This window comes from Leucopleurus acutus, assembly GCF_964270905.1.
Source record: "Leucopleurus acutus genome assembly, chromosome: 11".
Classification (NCBI taxonomy): domain Eukaryota; kingdom Metazoa; phylum Chordata; class Mammalia; order Artiodactyla; family Delphinidae; genus Leucopleurus; species Leucopleurus acutus.
The window spans coordinates 41,712,362-41,733,680 of NC_139152.1; the positions used below are offsets into that span (position 1 = coordinate 41,712,362).

The 21,319-nt window shown below is 38.6% G+C and overlaps 1 protein-coding gene across 1 annotated transcript in view; it reads left to right on the forward strand.

Moving 5' to 3' along the window:
• DIP2B (disco interacting protein 2 homolog B) overlaps positions 1-21,319 on the forward strand; it is a 235,111-nt gene that overhangs the window by 167,284 nt on the left and 46,508 nt on the right. Inside the window, exons 5-14 of the mRNA XM_082850546.1 lie at positions 1,505-1,717; positions 4,442-4,597; positions 5,070-5,189; positions 8,805-9,002; positions 10,454-10,545; positions 12,251-12,361; positions 14,027-14,150; positions 14,760-14,869; positions 17,980-18,082; positions 19,266-19,330. Coding sequence (XP_082706672.1) covers positions 1,505-1,717; positions 4,442-4,597; positions 5,070-5,189; positions 8,805-9,002; positions 10,454-10,545; positions 12,251-12,361; positions 14,027-14,150; positions 14,760-14,869; positions 17,980-18,082; positions 19,266-19,330 — 1,292 coding nt within the window. The remainder of the gene's footprint in view (positions 1-1,504; positions 1,718-4,441; positions 4,598-5,069; positions 5,190-8,804; positions 9,003-10,453; positions 10,546-12,250; positions 12,362-14,026; positions 14,151-14,759; positions 14,870-17,979; positions 18,083-19,265; positions 19,331-21,319) is intronic.

Consider the following 21,319-nt stretch of genomic DNA (forward strand, 5'->3'; position numbering starts at 1 on the left):
AGAAGTACTTCAGATCCCTGACTGAGATTAGTACCCCTCCTGTGAAACCCTTTGCTCACCCCATTTCCTAGCATCTATTATATTCGTATGAAATAGTCTGAGGAGTTGTGTATCTCCTTTATTAGATGGTAAGTCTTCTTAGGGCATTTACTGTCTCAGAAGAATTCATACATCTCAGAATCCCCAGAACCTGACAGTTCCCAGCACACATTATGTAGCTAAGTAGTACATTGTAATAAATAAATAAGTAAGTAAATAAGTAAGTTTTGGGCCTCAGATCTCCTTCAGTATGAGAGAATGAGTCAGAGGTAGTTCAGAGCAGGAAGCAAGGATGTAGTCATTATTCTAACTTTCTTACCCCGGATCTGCGCAATTTGACTTCTAGATTAAATTAGTCTTTTGTTCGAATTTCCATTGTCAGGTTTTAGCAGTGTTCTAGCCCTGTTAGTTATCTGTTTGGCTCTCTGAACCAAAGTAATAGAATCTGGACCCGCAGTTTCACCTGAGTTAGAGGAAAGAGTTCAGCAGGACAAACCACAGAATATTTACTTTTTAAAAAATTGAATGAAATTCAATCCACAGGCCATAAATTATAACCCTCAAAATCATTTAGAAGGGTTTATCTGACATCAGACTAAATGCCACTCTAACTTGTACGACTCGTAAGCTCAGAGCCCTGGAATAAATTCCTGACTTCTGCTTCCCTTGGCTATCCTATATTTGGTTGAATTTTTCTTTTTTTTTTCTTTTTTTCAACATGCTTTTCTAATTTAGACCTTATTTTCCTGAAGGCAGAGCCAGTCTAAATACAGACGTCAGTGAATTTCTCACAGTTCTCTGACTGGGAATCAAGGAGAGAAATACAGATCTGTGACCTCTCCAGTCACGTTTGGAGAGCTCACCTGTGCCCTGTGACCAGCTAGCTTTTCCACTAAAACCATGAATGCCTCCAGGCTGAGCACTGTTTCTTATTCCACATAAGAATAAGTCAGTTCCTCAACACCTAGTTCACTGTTTGGCACTTTAGTTGTTGTTACCAAAAATAAGTGTTTATATTTCCCATCAAGATCATTTTCTTTTAAGTAGACACTAATTAGTAAGTACTTAACGAAAATCAGTATAGCAGCCTATCACAACGTTCTCTAATAAAGAGACTGAAGAAGATATAGAGGCACTTCAGGGTTATTTGAACATAAGAAGATAAGCCAGAAGAATTCAGATACTGATTAAGCTCAGAACAGAAAAACAGTGAAGTTTAAATGTTCTAAAATGGGTTTTTTAAAATAGCTTAAAATTACCTCTAGATTTTGGCTGCTTTATTTTTGCAGACTTTGGTTCATAAACCTTTCCTTGAGATTCTCAAGAAACTTTACATATTAATCTACCTTAAGAATATAAATGTTTTTTGCTGCTGTCAAAATTGAATGTGTGATCGATGAGAAAGATCTGAAAGCCCTCTGTTCTAGGCAGGATCGAGAACTTCTTTTTTTCTAATTCCACACAGACACGTCTTCGGCCTCTGAGGATGAGGGCTCTCTGAGACGCCAAGCTGCGCTCTCTGCTGCCTTGCAACAGAGCTTACAGAACGCTGAGTCCTGGATCAACCGTTCAATTCAGGGATCGTCCACTTCTTCATCCGCATCTTCTACGCTGTCCCATGGAGAGGTCAAAGGAACCAGTGGGTCTCTAGCTGATGTATTTGCCAATACTCGAATAGGTAGGAGCTGGATCTACCCGAGAAGCCCAAATTATGTTCCATTTGGCTCCCAGTATCCAGGAAATAGGTTATGATTTGTATTAGGTTTTTCAGGGTGGCCTAAAAAAGATAGAATCAGAAAGAACATGACAGTTAATGAGGCAAAGAAGGAAACACGAGCTTTAGTTACACTTGCAATGATAGAGAGCGTCTGCATTATTGGTACATAGTATTTATTGCCCACCTGAAGCCATAGCTATTTCTATAAGCAATACTCAAGCTGCAAGATATAACACCAGTCTTAGTGTGGTTTATCCCTATTGGAGAATATTCCATCAAGTAAAAGGTGTTAAAAGATGCCATGTATTAGATTTTCCCAGGATTATTGTCTACATTCTCTCAAACACAAAAAAATTAAACCTGAGCAAATTCTGAACTAAGACAATATCAATAAGACCCTTTTGTCTTTAGCGTAAAGACTGGATTTATTGTCGTTGCTGCTGTGCTATTGCTACAACGGAGTGTGCGGGCTGAGAACGTTGGTACTCTGTGAGCTGCTACCTGCTGCCAGTGCTCCTCTATGGAGTATAGCTTTCGCTTGGCTCTGCTTTGTGTGTGTGTGTGTGTGTGTGTGTGTGTGTGTGTTCTAAGAGTCTGTGACATCTGCAGATAAGGATACAGTTCAGATCTCTGCTTTTGCTTAATTAGTTGGTACACATGGCACTAAGTGATGTATATGAACATCGTGTGTCTGTGATACTTTTCCTTGTTTTTTAACAATCCACTTGCATTTTGGTGTCTTAATTTTTATATCAGTGACCTTCCTGTTTCACCTTATATATATCTTTATTCTATTCATTGATTTCTGAAAAGAATAACTTGGAAACCTTTCAATTTAAGCCTATAATTTTTAAAGAAAATAGCTACCTTGAGGGTATGCTTGCCTACATTAAAAGGCCAAGTGCCAGCAACTGATGGCTTGTCCTGCACTCTTAGCTGTGCCCTTAATTGACTGAACCTCCCGAAGCAGCTATGGATGAACATGCTCACCACCCTTCTATTGGGAGGGTAAGCAACAGAGCCATGGTGGGGTCAGGTTTTATTCCCACATTGTCTCAAAGAGAGCAGTTTCACTTGTTAAAAATATTTTCCTGATACCCAGTTAACTTTACCTGAATTTTTGTTAACAAGATGATTTCATCTGACTTCATAGCTCATATTGCTTCCACTCTGTGAAAAGTTATTGGTTCAGGTACTCACAGGAACCATTTTATCCCACATTATTGCCTTTCGGATGTCTGCTCTAACAGAAGTAATTCATGTTTCTAGAAGAAAAATTTGAAAGTACAGATAAAAGGGAAAATAATCTACAAACCCACTTCTATGGATAACACTTCAGTGTTATCACTTTCACGTATATTCTTCTAGACCTTATTTGCATATAAATATGTAAGGTTTTGTTTTTGTTTTTACAGAAGTGAAATTGTACTAAATATAATGTTCATAACCTTTTATTAGCAGTGTATCACAGACATCTTTTATATCATTAATATAGAATTATACTTTTTTTTTATGGTTTCAAAATATGCAACTGTATGGCTGTGCCCTAGCTTATTTTAGCCGTTTCCCTATTTTGGACATTTAAGTGGTATCCAGTTTTTTGCTATTATGAAACCGGAATGAACATCCTCGAACACACAACTTTGTGCATTTGTTTGATTATTTCCTCTTAGGATATATTCCTATAAGTGGAATTGCTGGGTCAAATAAAAATGTCTATTTTTAAAGCTTTGTTATCACATTATCCTACAGAAAGAATATACTGCAATATACTTGTGCAAAGTATTTAAAGCTTTAAAAAATATTAAACTAGTAATTATAGACTTTTGGGGCATGGAAAGCTTACTCCCAAATTGATTTTAGAAATTGTTTACATTATGCTTTTTCCCTTTTCCATAGTTATGAGTGGCCTTTCATTGTTCTTGCGAATTGTATACTTTGCTTCCTCTAATTTTCGTTTTCTTCTTCTAAGTTTTTTGTAACACATCCCTGTTGAATGGCTCTCTTCCAACTATATCATTTTCTTTATAGTAAGAATCCCTACATGAAGCAGAATATAACAACACTGTTTAATCATGCTTAGAGCAAGGGAAGAACCTTTTCTGTCAAGTAAATCCAAGTAACCTATTGGTTATTTTATAAAAATTAAAAGTGGATTTTATCTGGTTTTCTTCATTTGGGAACTTGAGCGATCTGACTCCCAAGACACAATTTCTGTCTTCAGTGAAAGAAGAAACATAGATAAACCAACGTAAACATGAAGAAATGCTCAGAAGACTAGACTTTTAGTAGCCATAATGATCATACTTTGATTTCATTTTGAAGTCACTTGCAATTTTTATTTTATTATGGTTATTTTTATAACATTGGATTTCTACCAGACTTTCTGTGTAGGAAACAGCATTTTTGAGAAATATTTGATATGCGATTTTATCTTACTAAGGCTGCTCAAGTTCTCAAGAGTAATAATTTTAGAAAGCTGATATGCCCTGGCTTAACCTCTTCCTCTCTCATTATATCTTGCTAGTAAAATGTGATTTTAAAGGTTGTTTTATTGGAGCTAGTGCCCCATTTATGTAGTTTTCTTTCTTCTTAAAAAACAAACCAAAAAAAAAAAAGATTTAAAGATTCTTATTTTTATTGCTAATGTAATATAATTCTAAATTTTGGTTTCTTCCCTCTTAGAGAATTTCTCTGCTCCCCCTGATGTCACTACAACTACCTCTTCTTCGTCATCATCTTCCTCAATACGCCCAGCAAATATTGATCTACCCCCATCGGGGATAGTTAAAGGCATGCACAAAGGATCCAACAGGTCCAGCCTCATGGATACAGCTGATGGTAGGCATCTCTGTTTGATAGCTAAATAGGGCATATTAGTTAAACAGAAAAAATTCAAATTATAAACAGCACTGCCTGATGTCCAGCAGTGGCAGAACTATACTGCGATTGACCTACTCACACAGATCATCTTGAGCTCCCTCTTTTCAACGTCTGCACTGTAGCAGCACTAACACTTGTTCACACTTCGTCTATACTTTCAAAAAGATACTCTGAACAAAACGTATGGAAAAAGAAAAGAATGCTATGAGAGAAAAGGGATGTTAGATGAAATATTTAAACAGTATTAATAATAGCATATTTTTTCTCTGTTGTCATAAAAATGATAATGTACGTATTTGGCCCAGTTGAAATAGAATGAGACTGTGGACAAAGGCCAAACATCATTAGAAATAAAAGCTCCTAAGAGAATTGAGGAACTGAAATATCCCTAAAATCAATTAATTTTAACTTACCATTTTTTCCCTTATAGGTGTTCCTGTCAGTAGCAGAGTATCCACAAAAATCCAGCAGCTTCTCAACACTCTGAAACGACCCAAAAGGCCTCCCTTAAAAGAATTTTTTGTGGATGACTCTGAAGAAATTGTGGAAGGTAGTGGTAATATTAACAAACATGTATATTCCTTAGAAATTTCGTAAGCAGTTGCTACATGTTAGGTATTATAGGATTTAAGGATGAACAAGGCATCTTTTTTGGTTGAAAGAGTTGATAGCTTTCTGCTCTTTATATTTTAAATCTGAGATGAAAAGTAAAGAGAGAGGGAGGGGAGAGAAAAACAAAGAGATAACTATGGAACACAGAAATATGCTCTTTGAAATTAGGAACAAACACATAATTTTTAAAATTGTTTATATTTGGCATTATCCTAGAACAGGAGTGTCAAATTCGATCTCAAAAGTTTGCCCATTCTTTTTTTTTTTTTTTTTTTTTTGGCTGTGTTGGGTCTTAGTTGCTGCACGCAGGCTTTCTCTAGCTGTGGCGAGCGGGGACTACTCTTCGTTGCAGTGCACAGGCTTCTCATTGTGGTGGCATCTCTTGTTGTGGAGTATGGGTTCTAAGCGCACAGGCTTTAGTAGTTGCAGCATGCGGGCTCAGTAGTTGCGGCTCGCGGGCTCTAGAGCACAGGCTCAGTAGTTGTGGCGCACAGGCTTAGTTGCTCCAAGGCATGTGGGATCTTCCCGGACCAGGGATTGAACCCGTGTCCCCTGCATTGGCAGGCAGATTCTTAACTACTGCACCACCAGGGGAGTCCTGCCCATTCTTTTCTAATATAACCCAGTCGTTTTGTTAAATCAACCAGTCAACACATATATGTATCTGCTTTAACGTGGTAGATGGTGAAATAGGTTCACGAAAATACAGTCACTTCCTTCTTCCTTCATGTTGTTGTTTACAATTTAGACAAAACATATACTGTAGGTGAAAGCTGAGTTTAGTCAATATGTATGTGTCAACTGGTACAGGCAGTTTGGAGAAGGGAAGAATTCCATTTCATCTGTGTGGTTAGGGAAGGCTCCCTAGAGGAAGTGATAAGTGATTTATTCATTCAATAATTTTAAAAATATTTAGGGATAAAATAATATGATGTCTGGAATTTAATAGAAGGATTGGGACGGGACCATATGGTGGCATAGATGGAATGAGGGTGGCCATTTGATAGTTCTATCTAACAAAAGCTTTCATCCAAAGGACTAAGTCTTGGTAGTTTTGCAGTCCATTTTTATGTCCTGAGGCTAAGAGTAGGCAAACCTTAATGGAACTAGGCATGTTGGTAGACCAGATCCAGTCTTAGCCCACTTTGTACAGCAGGAAGCAACAAGCAACCTGACGTATGAGGTTAAGATGAATTTCTGTTTCTTTAGGAGTCACTAAACTCATTGAACTATGGTCATCTTTCTTGATGGACTGATATTTTCAGGGTGTCTGTGCCAGTAATATCCTCTTCAGTCTTTTTAGTACTGTGTATTGACTAGGCAAGTGAAGGTCAAGGTTTAATAGAGTTATACTTGAGCAATATTCATACTTGAGCTCAATTAGAATAGAGCTAACAGCTTTCCACTAATTTTAAATGGGCAGCATGTTTTTATTTGAATGACAATTACCTTTGGAAAAGAAAAATACCTATATGTCTTTGGAAGTCTGGAAGAGTATGCCCCAGGGTCTGCATTGAGGCCTAATGGATGGCAATAATGTACAGACTTTTATGACCAGAACTATGCCTACCATATATACAATCAGTCCATAAAAAGAAAACTATTTATTTAGAATCACCCATGTTTATTTTTATACTTAATCCAGTGGTTTAGGGTCTGAGAATATGCAAATGTTATTTACCTAGGGCAGTGAGTTGGGAAGTGAAACTGTTAGTTTTGTATCAGTAGAAAAATGAATGACATTTTAAGTAAGTTTCCCCAACCTGTCATTAAATTGAGCTGTAAAATAAAATTTATTTCACATTTCATTTGCCCTTCTAATACTTGCTGCTCGTTCCATCTGTTCTCTCTTCTATAATGCTTCTCTCATCTCCTACTCACCTGGCTAATCCCTACCCTTCCCCTCCCTTTAAGACTCAGCTCAGGCATTACCTCCTCCAGGTGGGAGACCCCATCCCCTAAGCTGGGTGGCATGGCCCTCTTCTGCCCTCTGTACCTGTCTCTGTCATGCACTGGTCATGTTTACTTAGCTCTGTGTATGAGTGTGTCCCCACTGTCTGGATACTCCTAAAGGGCATGGACCCTGTATTCCTTGTACCCGGCATTATTAGAAGCAATAAATGTTTGTTCAAAGAATGATATGTGCAGCATTTATCTTCTCAATGTTTATCACATCTTGTGCACATAATTGGCACTCAGTGAATACTTGGCCTTTTGTTCCATATGTAAATTATCTTTCCTGCTATGAAAATACAGGATTTTTTTTTTTTTGCTTTTTAATGTTTGAATAATACTTGTTTATTGTAGAAAAATTAAGAGGACTTAAGTTTTGTCTATATGAAAGAATATGAAATATTAGTCACCTCCAGTTTCTGGAATTGCCCATGTTAATGATCCTGGTGCTTTTCTTTTTTGTCCCGCAAGTTCAGTTCAATTTAATTAACATTGATTGAGCAACCATTATGTATTAGGCACTCTAGGCAATAAGAGGAATATGAACCATGTCTTCTCTCAAAAAGCTCTCAGTCAAGGGACTTCGCTGGTGGTCCAGTGGTTAAAACTCCACGCTTCCAATGCAGGGGGCCTGGGTTCGATCCCTGGTTAGGGAACTAGATCCCACATGTCGCAACTAAGGGTTTGCACACCGCACCTAAAGAGCCCACATGCCGCAACGAAGATCCTGTGTGCCGCAACTAAGACCCAGAGCAGCCAAATAAATAAAGAAATATTTTAAAAAAAAAAAAAGAGCTCTCAGTCAAAGGGGGAGAAAAAATTATAGAGTAGTAGATGCTCTTGAGCATCCTCAGTACTTTAATAAGGGTGCACTAGCACACAGTGTGGAAGCGCTAAGGAAGGAATGGCCCCGGGCGGCTTCCCAGGGAAGGTACCATTAGAGCTGCATCCTGAGAAGGATGAGTGCAAGTTCACCAGGAGGCAAAGGGACTGGCCATATGAGATGTGCACAGAGGTATAGAGACATGGAAGGAACATTGTCATTCATGCCCATTGTCTGCCTGAGTCCAATATGACCCTGTTGTATCCCCATTTTATAGATGAGGACAATTGAGGCTGGGGTAACTCCTTTTGCCTCAGGTCACACTAGTAAAAAGTGAATGTAAGCTTGGGTTTTCTGATTCATAGTTCAATGCTTTATCATTAAACATAACCTGGTGAGGTGGAACCTGGCTTTCTAACATTGGACACAAACTAAAGGTCTAAAAACAAGCTTACTAAAAATTGTAAAATTGCTAAACGGAAATGTATGCTTTGTGTTTTTTTGAACGTTCAGGCATTTGCTTTGTCAGGGTCAGGATTTGTTGTGTAAAATATATTAAATATGATTTTACGATTATGTGGGAAAATGAATTAAGGCCCAGTTTGTGGATTACTATTTCTAACGATGTCCTTTATTTTCTCAGAGTGAGTTCAAGCCAGATAAAGATAAAGGGAAAGGGGAAATGTACTTGAGATTAGAGACCTAAGTTGTGTTACTTGGTATTTGTACTTACTTCAGATCGTATTTTCATAACCTGTTGGGGTTGTTTTGGTACAGTACCTCAGCCAGACCCCAACCAACCCAAGCCTGAGGGACGGCAGATGACCCCTGTGAAGGGAGAGCCACTAGGAGTCATCTGTAACTGGCCTCCTGCTCTTGAGTCTGCCCTGCAGCGCTGGGGCACCACTCAGGCAAAATGCCCCTGTCTGACTGCACTGGACGTAACAGGGAAACCAATTTACACTCTTACTTATGGTGAGTTTCAGGAGTCCAGTTCCTTCCTTTTCTCCTAATAGTTCTTCAGATTATCATGGGTAATGTTTTTATCTTGCTATTTAGCAGTTACTGGTCATTGTGTTTCACTAGATCTTTTAAATTATTTTAATAGGATCCTAAGTTCTAAGTACAGCTGTTGCCAAATATTTTCTTTTGCTAAAGGGACTGTTGCAAGCCAGCTGATATTTAAAAGAAGAAAGAGACTTTTTAGATCCACTGATGTTTAAACATTAGGAGAGGATTTTAGGAAGATATTTGGGCAGGATTAATGGCATATGGTAAAAATCAGGTGGTTTTATCTAAAAATTGAAATTGGTTACTTTTTAGATCTTTGTCATTTACTTCATCCTGCCTCTTGCGTGTAATAGGCACAAAATTCTATAATGAACAAAGAATCAGTAGTTTTCCATTTAGTTTTGTTTTACAAATTTTTAAAATAACTTTATTTTTATTATTTCTTTTTTTAAATAACAAGAAGAATGGATTCAACTTGGGCTGTGAGATTTTGTACTAGTTTATTCAGACAGATTCCTTTTTCAACCTTTGCAAGTGGTATACATTGTCCATAGATCTCCATATAGAATACTTTAGAGAAATAGTTTTTATTTAAAGAATTGTACAGATTGACATGAGTTTCCATCTTCAATGCCCCTCTGAACGAGTTGTGTGTAAAACTAACATATCTTTGCAAAATAAAATGATTTTACTTTCTTCATAATCTAAAATAAGAATTTCTAAGGGTGGTCAGGGAAAGGAGCCGGAAGAGGGGAGCAATAGGCTTTTCCCCCTAAAATTGTTTTTAGCATTCATTTCAGAAGCTGTACATTGATCTCATCCATGTACCCTTTAAGAAAGCAGTCAGCTAGCCAAATCTTTACATGTTTATTTAACATCTTTGACTATATCCACATGTTTCACATAGTTAATTTCCATTTTATTGTCTGTTTTCACTGAAATACAGTGGTATGGAATGCTCAGTCATTTGAGGCGTACTTTTGCTTTGCACTTACTTCAGGTATCCAGTATCATATGTGTAAGTGTTTCTTCAGAAAAAGCTTAGAAAGAAGCTGTCTTCTGATTTTCAGTCCTGGGATAAAAACTTGTTTCCTTCCCTTTAAATCTGATCAGCTCACATCAGATTATTTCTAAAGATATTCAGATTACTTCAGAGAAGAATTTGAAATATTATCTAAATCAGAGTGAGCTTTCGGTGATGTTTCATTTTTGCTTGAAGGCAGCACTGGCTTTCGTAAACTAGAGTGACTGTGAAGCAGTTTTTGTGGCGGAGGGCCTCTCTGTGTGTTGAGGGTGATGCTTGTCTAATGTATCATTTGCTAGTGGCCGTTATCTCCTTTGGTGTGCTGATGAACTGAATGCCCTCTTGCTGAAGTAGGCCTGTGTTTTTCTATATGACTGTTTTCTTTTTCCAGGAAAGTTGTGGAGCAGAAGTTTAAAGTTGGCCTACACACTGCTTAATAAACTGGGGACCAAAAATGAACCTGTGTTAAAACCTGGAGACAGGGTAACTGGTTTTTTTGTTTGTTTGGTTGGTTGTTTTTGGGGGGGGGTTTGTTTGTTTGTTTTAGGGAGGTGATGCTTATTGTTTTCTAGCATGCACATTCTGAATTTTTAATGTACAACAGCACAATTTATATAACTCTTACTCTTAGAAAATGAAAATGGTTTGGTTCCAACCCAGGTTATAATTCTTGCATTTATAGTTTGAAGGATATTCACATGTCTCTTTACTAATGAAAATAAAGAGAAACCTAAGTCTTTCTGTAAATAAATATTTCAATATTTAGACAACAAAAATAGCAATCAAGTTTACTCTTTGATTTTTTTCTTTGAAAAATGCCCCATAAAACTTTCAAAACAATATTCTGGGGTTTTGTGTGGACAGGGAGGGAGACTTATGATACTTCTAAAAAGAAACAAATTGACATCATTAATTTCTTTTTAAATTAGAGGTGACATTAAAATTTTTTTCAATATTTAAAGGTTTTATTCACTTTCTAAATAAAATTACTTCTTATCATCAAATATTACTTTTCATTTGGGCTTGTAGAATGAAACACCAGCTACATACACAACAGAATTCATTTTAGTAGGCTCATGATTACAAAATTTCCTAAACTAGCCTTTTAAAGATATTAATACTTCTGCATTTTGGCAAAGGGCATCTAAAGTATGGCTTTTACTTTTAATTTGACTTGTGAGTGTATCATAATCTTCACTGAACCCTAAGAAGGTAATTTCGTGTCTTCCTAACAACATGGACACTTGTGTGCAGAAAGGAAATGGGTTGTTTAAATGTCTTGTGCATTTAGTATTTTTTTTAGAACTCTAGAAGGTTCAGAACTGAACTTATCTTGGGAGTAAGTTAAGAGAATTTTTAAGTGAGAGAAAGAAAGGGAGAAACAAAAGTCCAATGACATAATTAAGTTTCAAATGTTAATCTGTGAATATCCAAGCCAAGGAACAAACTCCACAACAATCGTGACTTCTGTGTTTCTGCATTCCTTGAGGAAATTAGGAAGGGTCAGTTATCTCTGATGCATTACAGGTGAGATCACAGGTTTGAACATATTATGGAGGTTTCACTGTTTATCTTTTGTAAATGAATTAACTTTATATTCATAACGGTTTCTGCCAGTATTGCTTATACCTACTACCAAATGCCTTCTTGCTAGTCTACTTGCATTGTTGGTTAAGTGAGCATAAGGATTAATGCAATGAATTTGTTAAAAAGTAAGAAACCTTAGGTTTGCCCTAAGGTGGTAATTGAGTCCGTCAATTCTTGTAGGTTCTCTCTGAGAGATACAAGGCTTATTCTTTAATATGTTAGTCTATCTAGAGAGATCCATCACATTAATTTTATTGCTTTAGCCCTGCACTAAAGTAAATTGCCTTAGGTTTTCTAAGTAATTAACTTACTGCTGAAGGTGGGTTGTTTACTGCTAAATCACCAATAGAATTAAATGAAAAATTCTTATGGTGATGATGATGAATTGCATTATAGTCCCCAAATTGTGCCTAGTATAATCATGGGAATGACAGAGATCTTTTTAGATGTGTGCATCCTTCTGAATAAGTTAATTTTCTTTAGGCCATTAAATGGTTTGATGTGTCCATGCTAAATGTCATATATAAATCTATCACTTAGTGGCATTGAAAGCGTTAGTCTCCTCTTATTCCTCTGTATTGAATGTCATTATGTATTATAGGTAGCCCTGGTTTACCCCAACAATGATCCAGTCATGTTTATGGTGGCTTTTTATGGATGTCTCCTGGCCGAAGTGATTCCAGTGCCTATAGAGGTACCTCTTACCAGAAAGGTAACATTGCTAAATTTAAGAGAAGTGTAGCCTGATGCGACATGGCAGGCATTGGGTTCTTGGATCAGTTGACTCAGTTACAACATTAAAAAATAGTCTGACCATTTTCTTAAGTACTTAGCTTCACTTTCTAAAAACATGAAAGTTGTAGAAAATTTATTTATGAATATTTATAAGTTTCATGAAAATAACCTGTTTTCAACCGAGATAGAATTTTTCTAGTGTTATATATCACATAAAAGTTATGGGGACACACTTGACTTTTCAACGATTACCATTTATAAAGAGTACCACTCGGGAATTCCCTGGCGGTCCAGTGGTTAAGACTCGGGCTTTCAGTGCCGTGGACCCGGGTTCAATCCCTGGTCGAGGAACCCACAAGCCACGTGGTACAGCCAACAACAACAAAAAAAGTACCACTCTCGGGACTTCCCTGGTGGTGCACTGGTTAAGATTTTGCCTTCCAGTGTAGGGGGTGTGGGTTTGATCCCTGGTCGGGGAGCCAAGGTCGCACATGCCTTGGGGCCAAAAAAACAAAACATAAAACAGAAGCGATATTATAACAAATTCAATAAAGACTTTAAAATGGTCCACATCAAAAAAAAATCTTAAAAAAAGAAGTAGCACTCTTGCTTCAGAGACTATAGATAATCCACATTTACAATAGGTGAAACCTTTCTGTGAAGGGATTTCCCTTAACTGCATCATAACATCTAGGGCCTCCATTAAGTCTAAGGGCGATGCAGTGATGTTGTGTTACTACCTTGGGGTACAGAATTTACTTTGACCACACATCCGTCCTACTAAAATAAGCATATGTGGCAGATGTCAAAGTTTAACTGAATGATTTCTCCATGAGCTGTTTGACCCTAATTTTCTCGTGCAGTTTATTATTGGGAGTTGATGGTGAAGACAAATATGGTGGAGACTATGGATTTATAAGAAAAAAATTATTTTCTGAAAGGAATAAAAAAAATGGGTAGCATCCCTGAAACTCTGGTTGATGGGTATAGTATCTTTAGATTGGTCAGGAAATCATAGGGTTGTTCTTAAATTATTAAGTTGGCAATGTTTATGTGGTTTCATAATGATACTTTTAAGATGAAATTTTAATGGAAATGCTTTAGGCTATCTCCTTTGGTTTCTTCCTCAGCTATTGCTGTAAGGCTTAAATCTACCTCCTGTAAAATAGAATAATAAGGAGTATGTGGACCTGGGTATAACCGTCCATTCACTTTCATTGTAAATTTGTACATTTGATGTCCATTTACATTATTTATTTTGTTCTGACCTGAATTGCTTTGCTTTTGGATTTGGAGGTATGGCTAGGTCAAGACAGCTTAACCATGTTCACTTTTATTTCATTTCCTGAGATTAATCTAAGAGAGGAGTGTTGCTGACCGTTCACTAAAATGGTCACATTTGGCTGGTGGAATTCGTCGTTAGCAATGTCAGATTAATAAAATGTGGTTTGCACTCAGGAAGTCACTGTGTTGTAGAAATTATTTGGAAGAACATATTGTCACTGGATTTTGACAATTGCCAGATATCAGGGGGTTCCAGGAATGTGTCACACAAGTGCCAGAGTGTTACTAAGTGTCAGGTTTGGGGCTTCAGTATGCTCACGTTCACTCCCCTGCCTTGCTCATTATCTTTTCTCCACAGGATGCTGGAGGGCAGCAGATTGGCTTCTTGCTGGGAAGCTGTGGTATTGCCTTAGCTCTTACCAGTGAAGTTTGTCTAAAGGGATTGCCAAAAACCCAGAATGGAGAAATTGTACAGTTTAAAGGTTAGTAATATTTGTACCTGAATTATCAGTTAAAAATTAAAGCTGAGTGCTTTAATTAGTGTTTTAATTTAATAATAGCTAAGTACTTAACATATATTTTCTTATTTAATTCTCACAATCTTATGAAGTAGGTACCATTATTATCCCCATTTTACAGGTGAGGAAAGTGAGACACAAAGAGGTTAAGTAAGTTGCCCAAAGTCACAGCTAATATATGGCAGAGCAGCGATTTGAACCTAAATCTGTCTGATTCCACAGCCCACACCCTTAACCTTTATGCTGATGGTTGGAAAAGCTACCACTCTGTTCACTAAAGCTAAATGCTACATGTAGAGACAGAGGATAGACCCTATCCTCAGTGGACTTCCACTGCCAAATGGACCTCCCAGTTGTTGAGGTAATGTCAAGGCCTGGAATTAGCATGTGGAACGATGGTACTTTCGAAAGAAGGTACAATTGTCTGGTGATTTATCACTAAACACTAAAAGATATTTTACTGATTATAAAATGACCTTGATTTGGTCTCTTGATATTTAAAATGACCAATTCATTGTGAACTCCTTTCCTGATGGCTTAGGCAATTCAATTTTTATTTTGGGTTTGATTTAGGTTGGCCCCGGCTCAAATGGGTTGTAACAGATTCCAAGTACCTTTCAAAGCCACCTAAAGACTGGCAACCCCACATCTCACCTGCTGGTACAGAACCAGCATACATTGAGGTAAGTCCTGAGACTAGGATGTACGTTCTGGCTTTTCCTTTGGCTTCAATTGCTGTCCCACAAAATTTAAAACTAACTTTTTGTAGTGTTAATGTTAGTAGATCCTCCTGGTTTGTTAGATTTCCATCTTTTGGCTTGTAAAATGCCTTATAGTGGCCCTTCTATTCTAATTATTTTGAACATAAATACATATTCAAGAGAAAGACAACAAAGAAATTGATCCTTGTCATATAAGAAAGTTACAAAAGACTTAGAGAAGTTCAGAGGTTTAAGAAATGCTTTACTGGCAGAGATATTTTTCTGCTGCTTTGGGGATGGGAGTGGTGGGGGGTGATGGGAAGCAAGAGACTGGAGAATTGAGGAGGACAAATAGCTGTGCTTTAAAAGAACAAATTTAGGGCTTCCCTGGTGGCGTAGTGGTTGAGAGTCCGCCTGCCGATGCAGGGGACACAGGTTCGTGCCCCGGTCCGGGAAGATCCCACATGCCGCGGAGCGGCTGGGCCCGTGAGCCATGGCCACTGAGCCTGCGTGTCCGGAGCCTGTGCTCCGCAACAGGAGAGGCCACAGCAGTGAGAGGCCCGCATACCGAAAAAAAAAAAAAAAAGAACAAATTTAACAGATAAAGAGCAAGAAGAAACAGATGGCTAGAGGGTTTGGTATTGAATGTTAGTGTAGGAACTTGACTGATTGATAACATAATTCAGTTGAGGGATTAAGTCCTACTGCATACCAGGCACCAGGCCAAGTGCTTTATTTTTTTTAATTTTTACTTTTTTTTAATTTATTTATTTTTGGCTGTGTTGGGTCTTCGTTGCTGCGCGCAGGCTTTCTCTAGTTGCGGCGAGCGGGGGCTCCTCTTTGTTGCAGTGTGCGGGCTTCTCATTGCAGTGGCTTCTCTTGTTGCGGAGCACGGGCTCTAGGCACACAGGCTTCAGTAGTTGCAGCACACGGGCTCAGTAGTTGTGGCTCGCGGGCTCTAGAGCACAGGCTCAGTAGTTGTAGCGCACAGGGCTTAGTTGCTCCACGGCACGTGGAATCTTCCCAGACCAGGGCTCCAACCCGTGTCCCCTGCATTGGCAGGCGGATTCTAAACCTGCACCACCAGGGAAACCCAGGCCAAGTGCTTTATGTGCATTATCTCAGTCAGTCCTCACAAGTACCCTGTGAGGTGGGGGGCTGTTATTAAACCTGCTTAGTACCTGAGGAGACTAAGACTTCAACTTGAGTAACCAACCAAAGGTTTGTCTAAAACCTTTGACTCGAAGTTGACAGAGCTCGGACTCAAACTCATACCTGTTTCACTCTAAAAGTTATGCCCTTGAGTACTCTGCATCTTGCTTGAGACATATTGGTAAATGCTCACCAACTGTTTGCTAAATTAATGAATAAACATCCATAAATTTTAAAAAAAGTTTGGGGAAAAAATCCACCCAACTTGAGCCCTGTAGTGATAACTTTGGCTATAAAAGGGAAGAGAGTGGGCAGTAGCTTTGAGGCAACGTGGTGATGTTGGATCGAAGGAGGATTGCTTTTAAAGATGGAAGGGATCTGGGTACATTTAAATGACAGACAAGTAAACAGGCAATTAAAATACCAAATTTAGCAGTCAGCTCTCAATCCATATCATCTCCCAGTGATGACATGGTTCACCCCTTCATCCCCCTTAAAACTGCTCACTGGCTTCCCTGACTACTCACTGACCACTCCTTTTCAGTCTTCTTTATTGGTTCTTCCTAAAAGGTAAAGTGCCCTTCATTCTGTGGCCCCTGCTTAGCTCTCTGACCTCATGTAGAACTACTGTCCTCTACATTTCTATGCTTCTGCTATTCTGAATTAACTTGCAGTTTTCACCTGGGACCCTCTTATTACCCACAGGACATTGCTAGTGAGTTTCAAGTATCCTGTGGGTAATAAGGAGCTTTTAAAGGGTTGTCGGCAGAAGAGTGACAAGAATAAATATGTTGTTAAAAGATTTATCTGTTTGGTGGAGTTAAGAAGGGAAATGGGGAGCTTTCACAGTTATCCAGGTGAGCCCAAGTTCATGGTGATGGGGATGGAGAAAAGTGGTTGGATGGAATTGAGATACAGTAAGAAATAGAAGGGACAGGACTTAGTGACTAACTCTGGAATGGGCGGAGGCAAGAAAGACAATTGGGTTTCTGACTTGGGCAACTGGATAGATGATGGATGGCATCCTTCGCTAAGACAGGAAGTACAGCAAGAAAAGTTTTCATGGGCGAAAGGTAGAGGGGTGGTGTTGGCTGCGTTTCACAGGAGTACGGGTCATTCGAGGGGAAGGGTTGACCCTCTGAGTCTGGATCTCTGGAGAGAGGTCTGGACTGGAAGTAGAGAATTGGGAGTCATCAGGAATGTGGTACCCTGATGAATTAAAGTGAAAAGAGAAGAGGAAGAACAGAACGTTCAGGGAATGCCAACATTCAAGGGATGGGCAGAGAAAGTGGAGGGAAAGGAGAGAGAGAGAGAATATTGAATAGGAAGGGGAGTATCACAAAAGCCAAGGAAGGAGAAAATGTCAAGAAAGGAGGTGTCAGATATTACAGAAAGGTCTGATAAAGTAACGTATGCAATATGTGCTTTTGATTTAACAATAAAAATGTGACTGATCTTGGTAAAAAGCAAGTTGAATGGAGCATCGAGGTAAAAGCAAAATTATAGCTGATTGACTTGGAGGAGTGAATAGGCCATTTCCCAGTCTCCCCTCCCAGCCGGGAGCTGCTGATAGACAGGGACCACACTTGCACACCTTTAGCTCTTGCTCTTGCCGTGTATTTGATACTGCGCTTCTGTTAACACAGCTGAAGTCACATGTTTGTTTTAGCTTCTTTAGCAGCCACTTCACACTGACGACTAATTAAACTTTTAAGAACTTTTCACACATACTTTTGTCGAGCTTTGACATTACCCAGTCCTATCTTTGTGCGATTAGAGTTTGGGGCCCAAGTGCGTAGCCTCAGATATTTATATGAAATGTTAAATTCAGCCCATCGTCATGGCTTTTCGGGGTTTCGTTTTTGGATTCTAATTTTGTCGTTTGAAATAACCCATTTTGTTGTTTCTTGTGTTTTTGTTTTTGTGTTTTTTTTTTCTAGTATAAAACAAGCAAAGAAGGGAGTGTAATGGGAGTTACAGTGTCCCGCCTTGCAATGCTGTCTCACTGCCAAGCTCTGTCGCAGGCCTGCAATTATTCTGAAGGTCAGACTTCACCCCGTGACTGCCTGCACTGTGAGCTCAGATCTGTGTGACTTCGAGCAGAGCGCTCGGCGGCTGGACTCCAGTTAATGACCGCATTCAGAGGGAAATGTTCTAAGACACATTCTTGGCTTGCTTTCTTCTTTTTCACAAATATGCTGTGATTTAAAGAAACTAGGATTCTGGGCAAACCAAATATGTAAAGCATGATTTCTAGAGTGCAGAAATAGAAAACTAATTAAAACCATGTGCTTATTAGCCACGGAATGTCAGGTACCTCCATCTCCCCATGCGTTAGAGCTGCCACCAGCTGTATGGAGTTAGAGTCAAAGAAATTCTGCTACCAAAAAACACAAATTAAAACACAAAAATGTATTCTGGGTTGTTGGACTTTAGATGTTTGATATATATTGTGTAATGACTATTCCCCTTAGAATGTTCTTCACAATATTAATTTTTTTAGTGTTTTCTTTTCATAGAATGAAACAAGTTAATACATGCTCATTATAGCAGCATTACAGAGCTGCATTCTTGTCTGGTTAAAAATATATATGTTTGTGTGTGTAATGAAATCAATCAAAATGCCAACAAATGCAGTTGATTATTATATAATACATTCATATAATGGGTTATACGCTGAGGTATTAAAACTCATGTTCTTGAATATTAAAGATTGTTTCAGTATATCATTAAGTGGAAACAAATTAGATACAGAGCAGTATGTACCAATTTTGTTAGTCAAGTATCTGTCTCTATATAAGCATTATAAGTATATAAGCTTAGAATTATATGTGCATGTATGTAGATGTAATATATAGATATATACATACACCAACATTTTTTGTTTTCTCTAGGAAGTATAATTTTTTACATATGCTTGTGAAACTTCCAAAGTTTCTAAAACAAACATGTGTTCCTTATATAATTAGGAAAAAATTATTATCTCGAAGACAGTGCCAAAGTCAAGGAATTCCAAACTCATTGTTTCTTCTGTGACCACGTCACCCTGTGATCAGTCCCCCAGCCAATCTGAGGGTACCCTCAAGTAATTAGAAGACCCTGAGAACTTTTAGTGGTTTCTTTAAAAGTACCAAATCAGTTGTTTAATAGAGGCAAGTGACATAATTTTGCTACTTAACACTAAAGATGATTTCCTTGTGTTTTTTCCTATTTTTTTCTATTTTAGGGGAAACAGTAGTAAATGTTTTAGACTTTAAGAAGGATGCGGGGCTGTGGCATGGCATGTTTGCGGTAAGCTACACAGAATCGAGGCCTTTAGTGTAAATTGTGCTTATGATTCAGGTCACTGTGTGTGCTGTGTAACCACAGCATCACTCAGTGCTTGTTTGAAATGTAAGCCCCTAAAAGATCAGTAGTATTTTCCAGGGGAATTTGATTTTGTGATACGAATGGTAATTTTTGTAAAGGAGAATGTAATTCTGTTTTTTCTTCATTGTGTGGTTGGGTATACCTTTCACATAATAGTATATAGGAGAACTTAGGATCAAAAATCCTTTAAATATCTGCTATGATGACTCAGAGCTTAAAAATTTCTACAAATGGCTATGTTTATTTATAATTTTCAAAAAACCATGAGAGTCACCTCTTCTCTTTTCTGAAGAAAAGATTACTTAAATATATCTGGAACTTTGCAACTGTGTTTAATAATATCTAACCTTTCCATTGGACAAAATGTCTTGAATGAGTCCATGCTGCAATGAAAGAGTAGAATAACAAGGTAGATGAGACTGCTTTCCATAATACAGGAACAGGTACCATCCTAAGGGAGTTAGAAAAAGGTGACTTCCTCCCAGCTGTGGCCTCAATTTTTATGGAAGAGGTGACAGTTGAGTTGGACTAAAAAATGGGTAAGATGTAGCCATATAGAGATGTTTGGGGGGCGGAAGTAGAAGGGGGGACATTTCAAGTGGGAAAAGCTACATATGGAGCATGCTGATTAGGAGGGGAGAGAGAAGAGATACAGTATCCTACAGTTGAAAGAACCTTTGAGAGTATCTCATCACACATTGCAGGAGTCAGAGAAAGAGTAGGAAATGAAGCATGGGGAAGAGGAGTGGTTTCCCTTTTCTCCCAGGACCGCTCAAATTAGTAAAAAAAAAAAAAAAAACAAAAAAACCCTTATTCCTTGAGCATACATGCTTTCTTGCTCTTTTCTAAAGTCCTTCCCATTTTTTTTTTATCAGTGGTTAAGAAACCCTTGTGAGGAGTTAGAGGGAATCTTCTCTCTCTGATACACAGAGAAAGATAGGGACACGTGCGAAGAATTAGTTATACACACCATTCTTTTCCTGAAATCCAAAAGTTTGTCACCATAGCTAGAAACTTGGGGGAGGGAGGAAAAAGAGGTTTACAGTGGTATTTTGGTATCTTTGGGCCACTTGGGTAGTGAACACAATGGCTAGTCTAAGTACCAAGACTTAACTACTCTGTCAGGCTGGGTCTCTGTGGGGACAGGGGGTCCTGGGTATGTTCGGTCTGGGTGGCAGGAGAGACACCAAATTGCATGACCCCCTCAGGTTACTCAGTTTTATCTACCCCAACACCTCACGGGTCTGGGCAGGACCTCCGGTAAGCGACAGGGAAACGTTGATTTCTTGCTTTGTAAGACCCAGCCCTTGGTGGTATGTGGCAAGCATAAACATGATGAAAGCGCTCAGAGGGTTAGAGAGCAGTTTGGCAGTTCTCTGTTCAGTGGTTAAAGCACACATCCTATGACTCAGCAGTACAAATTTTCTGTACCTACCCTAGAGACACACTTACACACGTGCCAGGGAAATGAGTATAAATACGTTCCTTGAAACATTGTTTGTAATTGCAAAAAAAAAATCTGTCAATAATAGGGAAATGCCCAAATAAATTGTGGTACAGTCATACTATAGAATACTATGCAGCAGGTCCAAAACATTGTATAGATCTCTTATACTGATGTACATAGATTTAGCTCTAGAACAATTTAAGTGAAAAAAAAGCAAGTTGGGGCTTCCCTGGTGGCGCAGTGGTTGAGAGTCCACCTGCCAATGCAGGGGACGCAGGTTCGTGCCCCGGTCCAGGAGGATCCCACATGCCATGGAGCAGCTGGGCCCATGAGCCATAGACGCTGAGCCTGTGCGTCCGGAGCCTGTGGTCCGCGACGGGAGGGGCCACAACAGTGAGAGGCCCACGTACCGCAAAAAAAAAAAAAAAAAAGCAAGTTGTAGATATATGTATAGTATGATGCCT